At 40.1% G+C, this 13,585-nt stretch overlaps 1 protein-coding gene across 4 annotated transcripts; it reads left to right on the top strand.

Annotated features, from left to right (window-relative positions):
• The first annotated feature begins 52 nt into the window (after positions 1 to 52).
• Positions 53 to 13,457, top strand: cdc14b (cell division cycle 14B). Of its 4 annotated transcripts, none has more exons than XR_007814381.1 (16): positions 53 to 394; positions 1,569 to 1,659; positions 2,406 to 2,481; positions 3,131 to 3,223; positions 3,330 to 3,406; positions 4,125 to 4,191; positions 4,277 to 4,427; positions 4,514 to 4,744; positions 4,862 to 5,000; positions 5,533 to 5,698; positions 5,807 to 5,904; positions 9,471 to 9,654; positions 10,254 to 10,301; positions 10,396 to 10,521; positions 12,312 to 12,377; positions 12,614 to 13,457. XR_007814381.1 is itself a non-coding variant. In XM_018674951.2 (16 exons), the coding sequence occupies exons 1-15, from the start codon at positions 286 to 288 to the stop codon at positions 12,333 to 12,335; spliced, it is 1,662 nt and encodes a 553-aa protein (XP_018530467.1). In that variant the 5' UTR covers positions 54 to 285; the 3' UTR covers positions 12,336 to 12,377; positions 12,614 to 13,457. The 4 variants fall into 4 exon arrangements, 3 of the variants coding, with proteins under 3 accessions (XP_018530467.1, XP_018530449.1, XP_018530484.1); XM_018674951.2 differs by lacking the exon at positions 9,471 to 9,654 and adding an exon at positions 10,911 to 11,079 and having other exon boundaries at positions 54 to 394; positions 10,399 to 10,521; XM_018674933.2 differs by lacking the exon at positions 9,471 to 9,654 and adding an exon at positions 10,911 to 11,079 and having other exon boundaries at positions 55 to 394.
• Positions 13,458 to 13,585: the final 128 nt, after the last annotated feature.

The following is a 13,585-nucleotide window of genomic DNA, read 5'->3' as shown; positions in this document are numbered from 1 at the left end:
GTCACATGCAGGGGATTCAGAAAGCAGAAACCTGCCCCTGCTCACAGACGTCACCACCACCAGAGAGGCTGGAGCAGGCAACTGTGTCTCGGCTGACACATACACAACACACACACACACACACACACACATACACACAGACGCAGATACACAGACAGAGATCATCAGCGGCGCAGGGGCAAGACATGCCATAATAACAAGGCGACAATAGGCCGCCGCATTGCGAAGCGAAGGAGCTCTGTTGCATCTGCGCAGGAATGTCCACCGTGAAGCCCTGAAGAGAAAATGAAGCGCAAGAGCGAGAGGAGACGAGCCGAGTCGAGGAAAAAGCGCTGTGCAGCTCACAACAGCTCAGAGGCGGAGCCAAACTCTGATATTTACATTGAGATAACAGGTAAGAGGGTCTGCAGAGTGAACCCTGTCAACTTTAAGCCCAGTTGGCAAATACGTGTACATGCACAAAGCAGGCTGTGCATGCACGCAACTGTGTTTAAAATGACTAGGGTGTGTGAAAGTCTTTGATTTTTTTTTTTTTTTAGCTTTTGCCCTGATATGGCGACACCGCCTGTCCCTTTATCGTTAATGCACTTAGTTTGCTTCGACTTACCTCCACAGTCTGAGCACAGAGCACAAATTATAAGCAGTTCAGTTTTGCTCTGGTATTTATTTTAGGAGGGGAGGAGGATTATACGAGAACTTCGCTTTGTCTTGTTTTATGGAGTGTGTGTGAGTTATAGATGTGCAGAGATAAATGGATTGGTGTATTAATGTCATAAATATCACAGTCAACCCACTGTCAGTCTCACCCAACGTTGATTTTCACATCTTTTGTGGCGTTTTCCTGGCTGGCTCTTGCACATCCTTCAGGAGCTCAAGTCTGAGGGAGGGAGGTCCGTCGAAGTGGAAATCACGAATTTGATTGGCTGAGGGATCGTCCTAGCAACCGCTTGGGCAACGTTCCTGGGACCTATCATGTGTGTTATGTAGAGAACTTTAAACTAAAGGGGGCGTGAGTAACAGTCCATATGTCCAATTATGAAGCGTTCTGCACTTCTCGTAGCCAATAGCATCCCGCGGAGCAGCCCAGGGGAGGAGCCAGGCGGGGATCATTTTTAGCAGAGTGCGCACTTGAACACGAAACTCTCCTTCCCTCTTCTATCTTCGACTGGTAACTTTCTCCGCTTTAATAACAAAGCCAAGCTCTGAAACGATTTCCTTTTAACGCTAGATTCTTAAATTATCGTTTTTAACTCACAAAAATCTCCGCTCACACTATTAGTGTAAGTTGTATACAGTATGCACAAGTCGTCGTGAGGAAAATCAACTTCGTGCGTTTGTCTGCAAAACATCATGTTCAGATCTGTGGGTAAGATGACCGCGGACGATGTTTCGCCAAGATGTATCGAGTTCATCAAGGGTAAGTTGCCAGAAACAACATAAAAGAAGTCATTGTAAACAAAGAGCAGCAGGTTTGGGAGGAAAGAGAGACAGCAGAAGTATATATGCATGACAAAAGCAACTAACTGCCTCTAAATTTTGTCGCCCTATCCCCCCCCCCCTCCTTCCAGATCAACTATATTTCGCCATACTTCAGCAAAAGATCAAGAGCACAGCTGAACGACACTGTTTCTGCATAGATGAAGAGCTGGCGTATGAGAAGTAAGTCATCAGTCTTATCCAAAGTCTGCATTTTAAACAGACTTGGTTTGCTGGTTGTTGCATTGATTTTTGTGCCCTGCCCCTTGTCATTGCACTTTGAATGCAACAAAAGCCCGTATCCAAACCTTATGTTATCACTGCAGTCATCTAAAAGATACCTTAACCACCATTAGTGCTGGTGTAAGCAGGTTTGCACACAACTAATTTAAAATACAGCAAATCTCAGTTTAGCTTTAGGTGCAGAAGCTATTAGTAAGAACTTACTCAGTACATTCACAAGGGTTATTTAAGTACATGAGATTTTAGAGTATTTTGGTGCACTACCCTTTTTTTTTACCATTGGAGGAAACCTACTTAACCACAACAGTATTAAAAATTAAAGGTAAATAAAAACACTTTGCCACAGCTACAATTAGCAGTTTCAAAGCTTGTAGTGGGGGATGGGGCTGTTTCAGTGGGGTGTTGTTAGACCGGCCACAGGAGAGGACATGACTGACCTTTCTGAGCCATTTTTGTGCCAGTGGTACAAAAAAATCCTTGTCTTTGCAGCTTTTTGTCCTGTTCTGATTGACCCACTCTAGCACCAAATGTTTCCAAATATAGTCTTTACTCTGTCAGTGTTTTTACTGTGTCAGTCTGAAGTAGCTGATTCTATCTAGTGAAACTTCCCCAGAGACCATAGCCAGTTGCATAAATAGCCACTTCTGACACACTCTTTCTTCTTCTTTTGTCTCTCTCTCCCTCAGCTTCTATGCGGACTTTGGTCCCCTTAACCTGGCCATGTTTTATCGCTTCTGTTGCAAGCTGACAAAGAAGCTCAAGGTAAAGTAAACCGCTGCTCTTAATTGCACTTCTTGGAAGAGAGACTGGGAACCAAACCCAGGTCAATCAATATCTCTTTAAACCTGAATATGGTAGGCAAATAAAGTAGGGTTATAGTTTTTAGCGTGCCAGTTAGCAAGACCTTGTTACCTTTCTACAGTTTAATTTATTTCCCCACTATTCCATGTTCATGGCAACTTGCGACACCAGGCAGTTTGTCTGGATTTAGCACATGACGGGCTCTTCAAGGCTGTTGGGCACAGATTTAGGCAGCTGAAGTTTGGACACAGATGATTCAGCCTCTCCACAGCGCTAGCACATAATTGTCTTATGTGGCGACTGCCCAGCCTTTTTCTTAGCTTACAAATTCTACTGATTGGCCTTCACCACACCATGTAGCAGTTATGTAATGAAGTCATTCAAGAGTTAGTCCTTTCCCATACAATTTACACTTTCATCTATCACTGTAGGGTCTTGTACCACTGCAGCTGTTCAGCCATGTTTAGCATTACATAGCTGGGGTGGAAAAATAAATAAGTAACCATGCCCATATAATGTCTCCTTGTAATATTGCATTTTCTTATGTTACATTAATACATGTGGCATAACATATCTGTTCGTGCTGTTTGTTATTTATGTCTTTTCACAGTCCATTACACTCTCAAGGAAGAAGATCATATTTTATACCTGTGGAGACCAGAAAAAACAGGCCAATGCAGCCTACCTAATAGGCTCATATGCTGTAAGTAGTATACGAACATGTTACATATAGCTTGTGAAATTATATGGCACCTGAAATCTGCATATAATAGAAGAGGCACTTGCTGATGTGACATTTCCATTTGAAGGTAATGCATCTAAACATGATGCCAGAGGAGGCCTACAGTCTGCTGGTGTCAAGGAATTCAACATACATCCCATTCAGGTAACAATTTATCATATACTGTATAATTCACATTTAACTTTAGTTATTTTCTAAATAAGAATGAGCCACAACTGTGACTGAAGACTTTATGTTTTCAGTATCAACATGATCATTTACAATAGCCACATCACCTATTTTGCTTTCTAATGGTTATTTGCAAATTCAAGCAGTTGACTTTACCTGTTTCAAAGTGAAAAGTAGAAGTGTTTAAAGTACATGGAAAAAGCAAACTAACAAGCATCACGTATGGATCTTAAAACAATAATAAAAAAGACACAATAAACTTTTAAGAAGAGTTGGTGAAAGATTGGTGCATCTTCTGTTTGTAAATATAACGTGTAGCTTTTAAAATGATGATTTATCTGATTAAATTATTTAGCATTTAAAATATTACAGTAAATAACATTCATAACAAAATTACATTGTCTTCACCCGCATTGTTCAGATACAAATGTAGCACAATAAGGATTCAAGATTATAAGACCTAGAAGCCTCTGTGCCCAGTTACTATCACAGTGACTATAAAATGGCAAAAGAAAATATTAAAAAAAAAAAAAAGATATGTAACAGAGACCACTGCAGCAGAGCAAGAGCATTCAGGAGCACTAGACATGAGATTGCAGTCTGCATTCTGGCCAGAGAATTTTTTAAAGGAAAAAAATTGGTCTTTAAGTATGCTGCGCTGATAAAGACTGTCAGTATAATTTATGTTTCACAGAGATGCTTCATTTGGAACCTGCATGTACAATCTGAACATCCTAGATTGCCTCCGTGCTGTTCACAAGGTACGTCATTTCGAGATTTATTTATTTTTCTTTCTTGCTGTGTCATGCGCTTAATGAAATTAACTCCCTCTCAAACATCTTTCAGGCTCTGCAGTACGGCTGGCTGGACTTCTCTAACTTTGATGTGGAGGAATATGAGCACTACGAGAGAGCAGAAAATGGAGACTTAAACTGGATCATTCCAGGAAAGTTCCTTGCATTCAGTGGGCCTCATCCGAAAAGCAAAATAGAGAATGGTAATTGAAATGTACACTGCAGAACTGTGTCTGATGTCATTTAAGCACCTCCTAAACTCACAAGAATGGCTTTTCATTTACATCAGGGTATCCTCTGCACGCTCCTGAGGCCTACATTCCTTACTTTAGGAAACACAACATCACCACTATCATCCGCCTCAACAAAAAGATGTATGATGCCAGGCGCTTTACAGACTCTGGCTTCGAACATCATGACCTGTTCTTTGTGGACGGGAGCACACCGAACGACTCTATCGTCAGGAAGTTCCTCAACATCTGTGAGAACGCAGAAGGAGCCATAGCTGTCCACTGCAAAGGTGAGATTTCTGGCCCACATTCACACTGCAAGAAACTTTGCTGATGGGTCCAACAATTCTGCTTGTGTCCTATTTATCACACAATTTAATGCCATGTCGCTTTTTCTTTTCTTTCAGCTGGTCTGGGGAGGACTGGCACTCTGATTGGCTGCTATATGATGAAACATTACCAACTGACTGCTGCAGAGGCCATTGCCTGGATACGGATCTGCCGACCAGGGTCTATCATTGGGCCTCAGCAGAACTTTGTTGAAGAGTATGTGTCCACTGAAGCAGGATTTTCAAAAAGCCACTGATTTCAAATGTTAAGCATTTTGTTATCATATTAAATATCCATGCTTAGATAAACAACAACCAGAGTTAAAGGTTAAAAAATAGCACTGACAGTCAGAAGCTCAGCTAATCTGCTTCATCAGGACTGTGCAGGTGTGGTTTGACCTGATTGACAGTATTGGCAGTATAAATAATCGGTGCTACAACTGTTGTCATATTTGAATTCAAATGTTGCTAACAGCAAGGAAATGTTACATTGCATTCTCACTTCAACTGCAGAAATACAGAGATCTCTTGTCTGATATAAACAAAACTGTTAACTTAAGCAGAAGACAGTGTGTTTATGGACCCCATCAATTATAGTAAGATGCTAATTAAGAAAATAGGGTTTCAGGGCCTTTAAAAACAAAGATCAATTCTTTTTCAGGGTTCTAAAAATTGTAATAATAATACTGGTGGTGGTTTGGCAAGAACAAGAAGTTTATTTTGTGGTCTGTTGAACTTTTGTACGTCAGGAAGCAGAACAGTCTGTGGGCTGAGGGAGATGTTTTTCGGGAGAAGATGCTTAATGAACGAGAGAACGGCAAGATGGCTGTAACCAGGATCCTGTCTGGAGTGGACGACATCACCATCAACGGGAGCAACAAAAACAGGACACCCAAGAAAGAAGAAATGGAACTGGTGAGTGACGCTCCTGCCATGCTTTCATGAAGTACTTCCATAAGTAGAGAGAACTAATGAACCAAAGGACATGTTTTGTCTATTCATGGCCTTTTCTTTGTTGTACAGTATAATGATGAAGACGAGAGAAATGGCCTCACACAGGGTGATAAACTTCGAGCCTTGAAGAGCAAAAGGCAGTCCAGATCATCTTCAGGTTCACTATCGTAAGTACCTAGGCAGCCTGCAAGTGTCATAATGCATCACGCTGACGGTGTTGTTCTACTGTAAAATGAGCGACGCCTCTCTATGTCAGTCCCTCGGATCATTACGTGTATACAGTAGAGTTTTCCAAATCATAAGTTTGATTTGGGAAAAATAAGGGTTTCCTAATGAACAGAAAGTGACCTCATAGGACTTTTTTGTTATGTTTAGCACTTAATTTAATGAGCTCTCTCCTTTTCAGAGTGTTTACTTAGGGTAGACAGCTGTCCTTTTGTGCCAGGTTTTAGGCATGGCTAATCTGTTAGGGCTGCTCTCCCTAATCCATACCATGGCAGTTTCATCCTAATATCATAATTTATCTGTGCGTTAAGGAACTAGTCAGTATCCCGTGTAATATAATAATTCTGTTTTTGTTTCCTCTTCTGGTTCTTTGGATTAAATGTCATCCCACGCAGATCAAGTGTAATCTAAGTCATTCAGTTTTCATCTATAATCTGAGAGTGCTGAGGATGAACAATAAGTCAAGGAAGAAGTAGGTCAAATAATGAGACATGGAGTGAGTGATACAGTTGTTTGGAGGGCTGGATTGGAGTTATCTGGCACACAATCTTCCAGAAAATCTTTTTTGTTGAGGGCTGGATTTAGAGGAGGCACAAAAGATGTGGAAGTGACAGAAATAATCTATGAATTTGTTTTACTACAGGATTTTTAATTTGTGAATTGTCTTCAGTCAAAAACTTAAAAATAACTGAGAGCTGAGGGGAAAAATATATATAGGGCAAATCAATATAGAGCTTGCTAGTCACTAGATTATCATGTCACATCGTCCTTGAGGTAACTGGGCCACTCATTTAGTCAATAGAGGGCATGATATAGATACATTGAATAGCTTAAATAACATTAATGAACATTTTTAGTCAGTGAAGTTATATCAAAACTGTAAGACTAGAATGTGTATAGCACCTCATACCACAGCCACCAAATACAAAGTGGTGCGGTAGATTTAAGTGTTAGAAAAAAACAGATATTAATTGAATTGCAGTTGAACTGACTTTGATCAAATTTGAAGCTCATGTCAGCTATTGGTGGTGAGCAAATGGACACTGCACACCAGACATTGTAAATGTAAATCAGTGGTTAAACCTAAAATAGGCGTTTTTAGCACTGATGGAGGTGCACTCACAATGTGGCATTTGTGAGATCCAAAAATGATTCATCTCAGAAATGTCAACCAAAAGAGAAACAAGCATGGAATTCAGTGTTGCAATAAAAGTCATTGTGACATGTTGCAAACACATCATTATGCCTTTGCAAATTGGTGATTTTAATTTTGTTTCTAGTATAGCTGCGTGTAATAAACAGTTAGAGTACAGTTGGATAGCTGTAACATGTGACTAGCCAGCTCTATGGAAGCATTGTGTGGTAATAAAGTGCTAAAGCTAACCCTATACAGTTATCTAAACAGGAGGAACCCGAGTAGATTTTTTTTCACTTCCCTGTCTAAATGAACTTCACATCATCTGTGCCCATGTAAATCAAGCCATGGAAGGTTGGGTGTCAGTATGGCTGAGGATGGTTGACTGGCCTCTGCCAATGTACCCATATGGCTTTGGCTTTTGTTGTCCCATGTCAGGCAGGTGGTAGTGTTCTGCTGCAGCCTCATGAGTACAGGTGTGGCCGATGTGTTGCCTGCCGTTCAAAAGATAGCAGAAAGAGGCAGTGAAAGAGTGGGGGAGAGGAAAAACAGAGAGAGGATGTGAGGTTTTGTATGATGGAGGTAAGTGCACGTCACTTCCTTTCTAGCTGACATCCTCTTCCTGTAGAAATGGTTGCTATGCCAGTGAATGGTATGGCTAATGGTATGGCTGATATGAAGTTGTTCTTGTGTTTTGTTTGTTTTGTTTTTTTTCCTTTCTTTGGATGACTACGGTGTGAAGTGGATATGCACTTAGTGGATGCATTACATTGACACGCCTTTCATTGTCTGCCTCATAGACACACTGAGCTGTTCTGCTTTGATATGAAGGCTTATCTGAGTCACAGTGAAGGTCTCAAGTTGAGCCTGCTCTACGTGTTAACAACAGCACCAATTATTCAACTAATCACGGTTTTTCATCAGATCTGGATTAGTTGAATTAAATGTTTTAGTGCATGGCTTGCACTACTGACTTGGCACTTCTCAAGAAAAAATGTTTAGTAAGGGAAACTCGGTCCTCATGATCTGCAGTAGCTACTTCCTCACTGTTTGGTAAAGTAGCTAACTTGTGTGCCCAACCATTTAAGTTGTAGGTGTTTTTGGAAATTGCCAATAGTACTTTTCTGTTAGAATCATCTTTGACTGAGGTGTTTTATGAGTTTAATTAGTGGCTTTAAATGTGAAGGATTAGAAAATATCATTGGTGACCTTCTGAGGAGGTGGTAGGATGAAAATGGGTACTTATCCGTTTTCAAGAGGGAGTTGAGGCAGAGGGGAGATTTGCTTGCACTTCAGGCCATACGCCTTATCATTGTATGCGTTGCTAGACAAACATCTAACTTCCAGCTGAACTTCACCATCTGGCTCCACTATTTGTTTTTATTATGCAATACTGAGGTGCATGTTGAATTCCAGAGAGAACGACAGTTATATGAAAACTTTTCTTTATCTTCTCTGCCTTTTCACGCATGGCAGTAGGCATGAAACCCTTGGACATGCACGCATGGACATGCCTCTGTGTTCAATCTCTGTTTGTGTCTAACGTATTTAATGTTGGGCTGGGTTCATTGTCAATTGCCTGTTGTTTTTCCATTGCTTTTGACTGGATCAGTGTAAAAAAAACCATCTGAGCTTTGTTTACTCCTTCAGGTTTCTGTCTCTGTCAGCTTCTTTTTAAATGGTCTGTTTTTGTGGAACAAAATTTCATAATGGGATATTTTAGTTCTTGTAAGACATCTTTAGACATGTTTTTGTCAATTCACAATAAGAGGTGCTAATTAGAGATATTGTATATCTATGTATGTATATTATGGCAGAAACTGAAGTCCACAAGTCTTTCCTAGACTGCATTTTTAGCCTGATTTCTCTTGATCATATATAAACCTTTACTGTTGTTGTTTTTTTTCTTTAGTTTATTGTTAGTGATTTAAATTTGAGGGAAGTTTACTATAGAGGATTTTATGTCATCTATATCTAGTGTCATCTATCTTACTATCAGTAAAGTTTGTCAGTTGTAAAATAGCCTGCCTGTATATTTGTTACAACTTACATAACAAATTTACAGTTTTTTTGTGTAAAATGGAATATCTGCCTGTTTGTGTTTTTTAAACTCTCAAATATCAATATCTACTTCAAAATTCCCACATTGGTCGGGTTTTAAGTGCTAACACATTAGATCAAGTGAAGAACAAAAACTTGCTGACGGGCACTGCTGGACGCAAAGCTCTATGAAAGGTATTTCATCTAATCCAGTCCCAGTGGAAAAGCAGAACATCAGAGGCTTTGTGTCCTGCCAGGACGTCTCTTGTCTCTCCTTCCTTTTTTCCCCTTTTTTTCCGTTTGCTCTTGTTGTTGGATTTGTCCTCCTTTCAGATGGCTGGTAGCCATGCTGCTCTCCTCCCTGTGTAGCCTTGCCCTGTGGTGGATTGTGTATGGCTTCCCTTCTTCCATCCTGCATTTCTGTATAGACGGGTTAGGATTTCAATGAGTTCTACCGCCCGTCAGCCCCCAAAAAACCTGTCCTGCCCCCCGTTCTGGAGCTCTAACTGAGAATGCTGTAAGTGAGCCCCAATGTCTCTCTTTGATTCCCAACCCAAATCAGAAAGTCGTTTAAAATCATCCTCTTGTTACTTTATCCTTTTTGCGAGCACAGTAAACTATGAGCTGATGAGCAGAGCCTGTTTTTAAAAAATCTAAAACATCAAAGGCTCCTGCCTTGTCCTTGTCACAATTTTCCAGTACATAATGATTTTGTACCATCATCCTGTCATCTTTAAACATCATGCTTTGCTGGTTATTGTGTTGATTGAACTGCCAACTGTCAAAATCAAAACCCCTCAGACAGTTCAGCTGATAAAAATAACAACTCTGTAAAAAGACAAATCAGGTCCCTCTAAGCTGTTTAGTGCCACCCCCTGGCTTTCTCTGGTACTTACTCGGCTTTACTAATCCTACTTGGCTGCTGAAGCTGCAATAATGATCTGTGCCTAAGTCTAAAGCTATCAATTTTTAAAGCCTTTTTGCCCATCTCCATACAGTCTTCTCCTCCTCTGCCTCCACTCTGTCCTATCATCTCTCTTCTCAGTTCTCTCAATTATATAAGATAATATCAAATGTAATCACATTTTTACGGTTGTGTTACTTGTGTTTTCACAGACAGGAAGAGAATAAAATTCATACCAGATCATCATCACAGTCCCTAAGGTAGAGTTTGCAGTGTACATGTACAGTTGATTGCACACTGTCATACTGACAAAAGACAAGACTAATTATGACACCTCTCCTCTCTCCTGTGCAGCAGGGTCATCTTGCAGGCCAGTGTTCAGGGCTGTAAAACCAGCGTTAACCCCTTGGCTCTGTCGGACCACTCAGACAGCAGGAAGAGGACCAGAACCTCACTGCCAGCAAATGGAGTAGGAGGAAGGTCAGTGCTGAATCTGACACTGAGCAGTTATCACCCCAATGATAGCCCAGGTGTATAATAAGAGTAGCACGAGAACTAAAAGGGAAATATTTTACTTTGCCAAAACCAGTCTTTTTTGTGTCTCTATAGCTGAAAACTAAAAATGTAGAGTATCATGTCATATTTTTGTGCTTTACTCGCTTTTAAATAATTTGTATTTTTAATTATTTTTCCATTTTCTACTTTATCAAGAACAGCGATATGTTGATGCAATAGCAAAAACATTATATTCTGTTTTGATGGGTTTTTTTTAATATGTGGAGCAGACACGGCTGAAAAGCAACCAAGAGGCTATAGCCACTCATGGATCCATGTGGAGTAAATTAACAGCTTCCCCTCTTCTCTGCCAGCTCCCTGTGCCACACCAGACTGGTCAGGTCCCTAGGCAACTTGCATGTAGTGACTGGCGACAGGGACCCAATGTGTTGTGAGCCATGTGGCAGCCATAGAGACACAGCCAGTGCCACAGCCAACACAGGCACTCTCATCAACTTAAACATGGCACAGGTCCACCTGCAGGCAAGCTCCCGCAGACCCACCCTGAGCCCATATGGAGACTTTGGCTGCATTTGCACACAAACAGAAACAAATTTTTTAACAAGTTTAATTTTGTTTATGAGCAGCAGATCTCCTCTGAGTTGCCCAAACAGGAAAAACCATATTTAAAACAGGTTTCTCCCTGGTTTTAGCAGCTGTGGGGTGATCAGATCTGTGGAGCAAAATTTAAGTTATCTGATCCTTGTTGCCTGTGTAAATTCAGCCAAATTCCAGAGGCTCAGCACTCTCCCTCTTTCTCCTCTTTATGCTCAAGACAGTGGTTGTGTCAGAATCACTTAATGTGCTTAGGCTGGGATGCATCAACAGTGATTAAAATTTAATTGTGGTTTAGCTACAGATTCTTCTGTTATGTTTTATATATTCGGGAAATGGTAAAATTTCATTTAGAGTCCATTTTGATCTGACAGTTAAGATGAATCAGTGGTCTTTTTAGGCAGTTGGGAGAAAAATGACAGTTCCATGAAGAAAGATAGGAATCTGACTTAACTGGTCTCATTAACCTAAATGCTCATTTGATCTGATTTAATTTTTTTTTCTTGCAGAAGAGAAATGACTTCCACTAAATCATGGAAACTTCAGACTAAAGTCAAAGTTAGTTTGCCAGCATAAATCATAAAATAACAGAGTAAACCAATTATATAATGTCTGTCAGATAAAATGTAACAAAATCAAGACACGTCAAACTTTTTAATATGTATTGCCATTTTTCAGCTGAATAGTTATAGCTTTAGTCTTAATAGGGTTACATCTACATCATCCAACATAGTTCATTTCAAATATAGTTAACTAAACAGGTTGTGTGGAAGATGGACTTCAATTAAAAGATGATGGTGCAACCCAGCCACAGTTTTTCCATACTCAGATGTACTAACATTACATACATCCTGACATTGCCCAGGACTAATATTTAGTGAAGCTGACCCTGCTTTTGCACCAATGTCAGGTTAAACTCCACCTGCCTCAGTCTCCCTGCTCTTCCTTTCAGTAGCTTTCCTTGCATGTTCTCTAAGAATAGTGGATTTCAGAGTTATGACTGGCTATAGCTTCTCTGGATTCTGCTGCTCACGGTGTCTTCTGCCTCTGGCCTGTTGTCACCACTCTGTAGCCATGACTGCATCCTCTACTGGTGCTAATCTGCAGTGTTTATCTCCTTCCTCTTTCCTTCTCTTTTATATTTCCTACATATGCAACAGACGCACTGTCTCCCGAGGACGTAAAGCTCGCAGCTCTTTGCAATCAATTCGATTTTCCAGGCTATGGTATCTATCTCCTCCTCCTCACTTTCTGTGTTACGTTATGTATTGTAAAAAGTATCATTTGGTTTCTATAGAATTATGTATTATGAGTCATTCTTATAGGCATGTCTGTGGTCCATGTGCATAATCACTGATTGCATGAATGGAAAAATGTTTACCAATTAACTGAATAGTGCAGAGTAAACCAATGAAATCTGTCTCCCTACTAATACTGACTTTGTGTTTTTGTTTTTTTACAGTCACTCCATACCCAAAGCTAGAGCTCCTCTACTTCGATGAGCCTGTGGATCTGGAAATCCTGAGGAAATTTACATGAAAGCCAACTTATATACAGCTGTAAGCTGTACTACTTTCAGTTGATTTTTAATTTTGAGGAAAAGGGTTGGAACTCATTTTAACCACCGTGATGTGACATGTCAATGATTTATAGATTGTTTGAAGTTATTTTACCCATAAGGCACTTTGGTTTTTATATTTGTAAACACAGCATCATGAAAGAAACCAATAGTTTTAATCATTGCCTGGTTGTTCCTACTTATAGAAGCATGCAGTAGCAAACATCAGATTGAACCACATCCATCAGACCGGCATGTGAATGTGTGAATCCAAGAGATTTCCTCTAAAATGAGCACTGTGCATTAGATATTCTGGATTATAATACGGATGATTCACGTTAAGTTAGAAAGATTTGGCGATGGATTTGGCCAGGAGTTTGGAATAAAACTCTGCTCTTGGCCCTCCATGGCAGAAGGCACAAGGGTGCCTGTGCCATGGATGTCGATGAATTCCATCACAAAATACAGTACTGTGCACATTTGTACCACCATTCAATATCTGGCTTGTCTTTTATTCCTGTCATTTACTTGTGAGGCTTTTCAGCTACTGTATTTCAAGACTGTAAATATCTCAACATTTGATATACTCAGTTTGTATTTTGTAAATATTTTTGTACTATGTTTGAATCATGCTATTAGATAAGTCAGTGGTCCTAACGGGGCCTTGTCTAACTCATGTTATAATCCACTAAAGACATTTGCTTTAAGCACATAGAATCTGACATTTTAAATAAAATTGTACCCCCAAGTATGTCTCTGGCTGATTGTCCATTGGTTTTCATGCCAAGTCACAGTAAGACAGTCCTTATGACCAGCTGAGAACAGTTGCATTACAGCCTACAGGTGCCAAAGACAATACAGATCCATTTATCCAAA

Source organism: Lates calcarifer, linkage group LG13 (genome assembly GCF_001640805.2).
Source record: "Lates calcarifer isolate ASB-BC8 linkage group LG13, TLL_Latcal_v3, whole genome shotgun sequence".
NCBI lineage: Eukaryota > Metazoa > Chordata > Actinopteri > Centropomidae > Lates > Lates calcarifer.
Note: the sequence above shows the minus strand (reverse complement) of the source record. Positions and strands in the feature narration are given on the sequence as shown.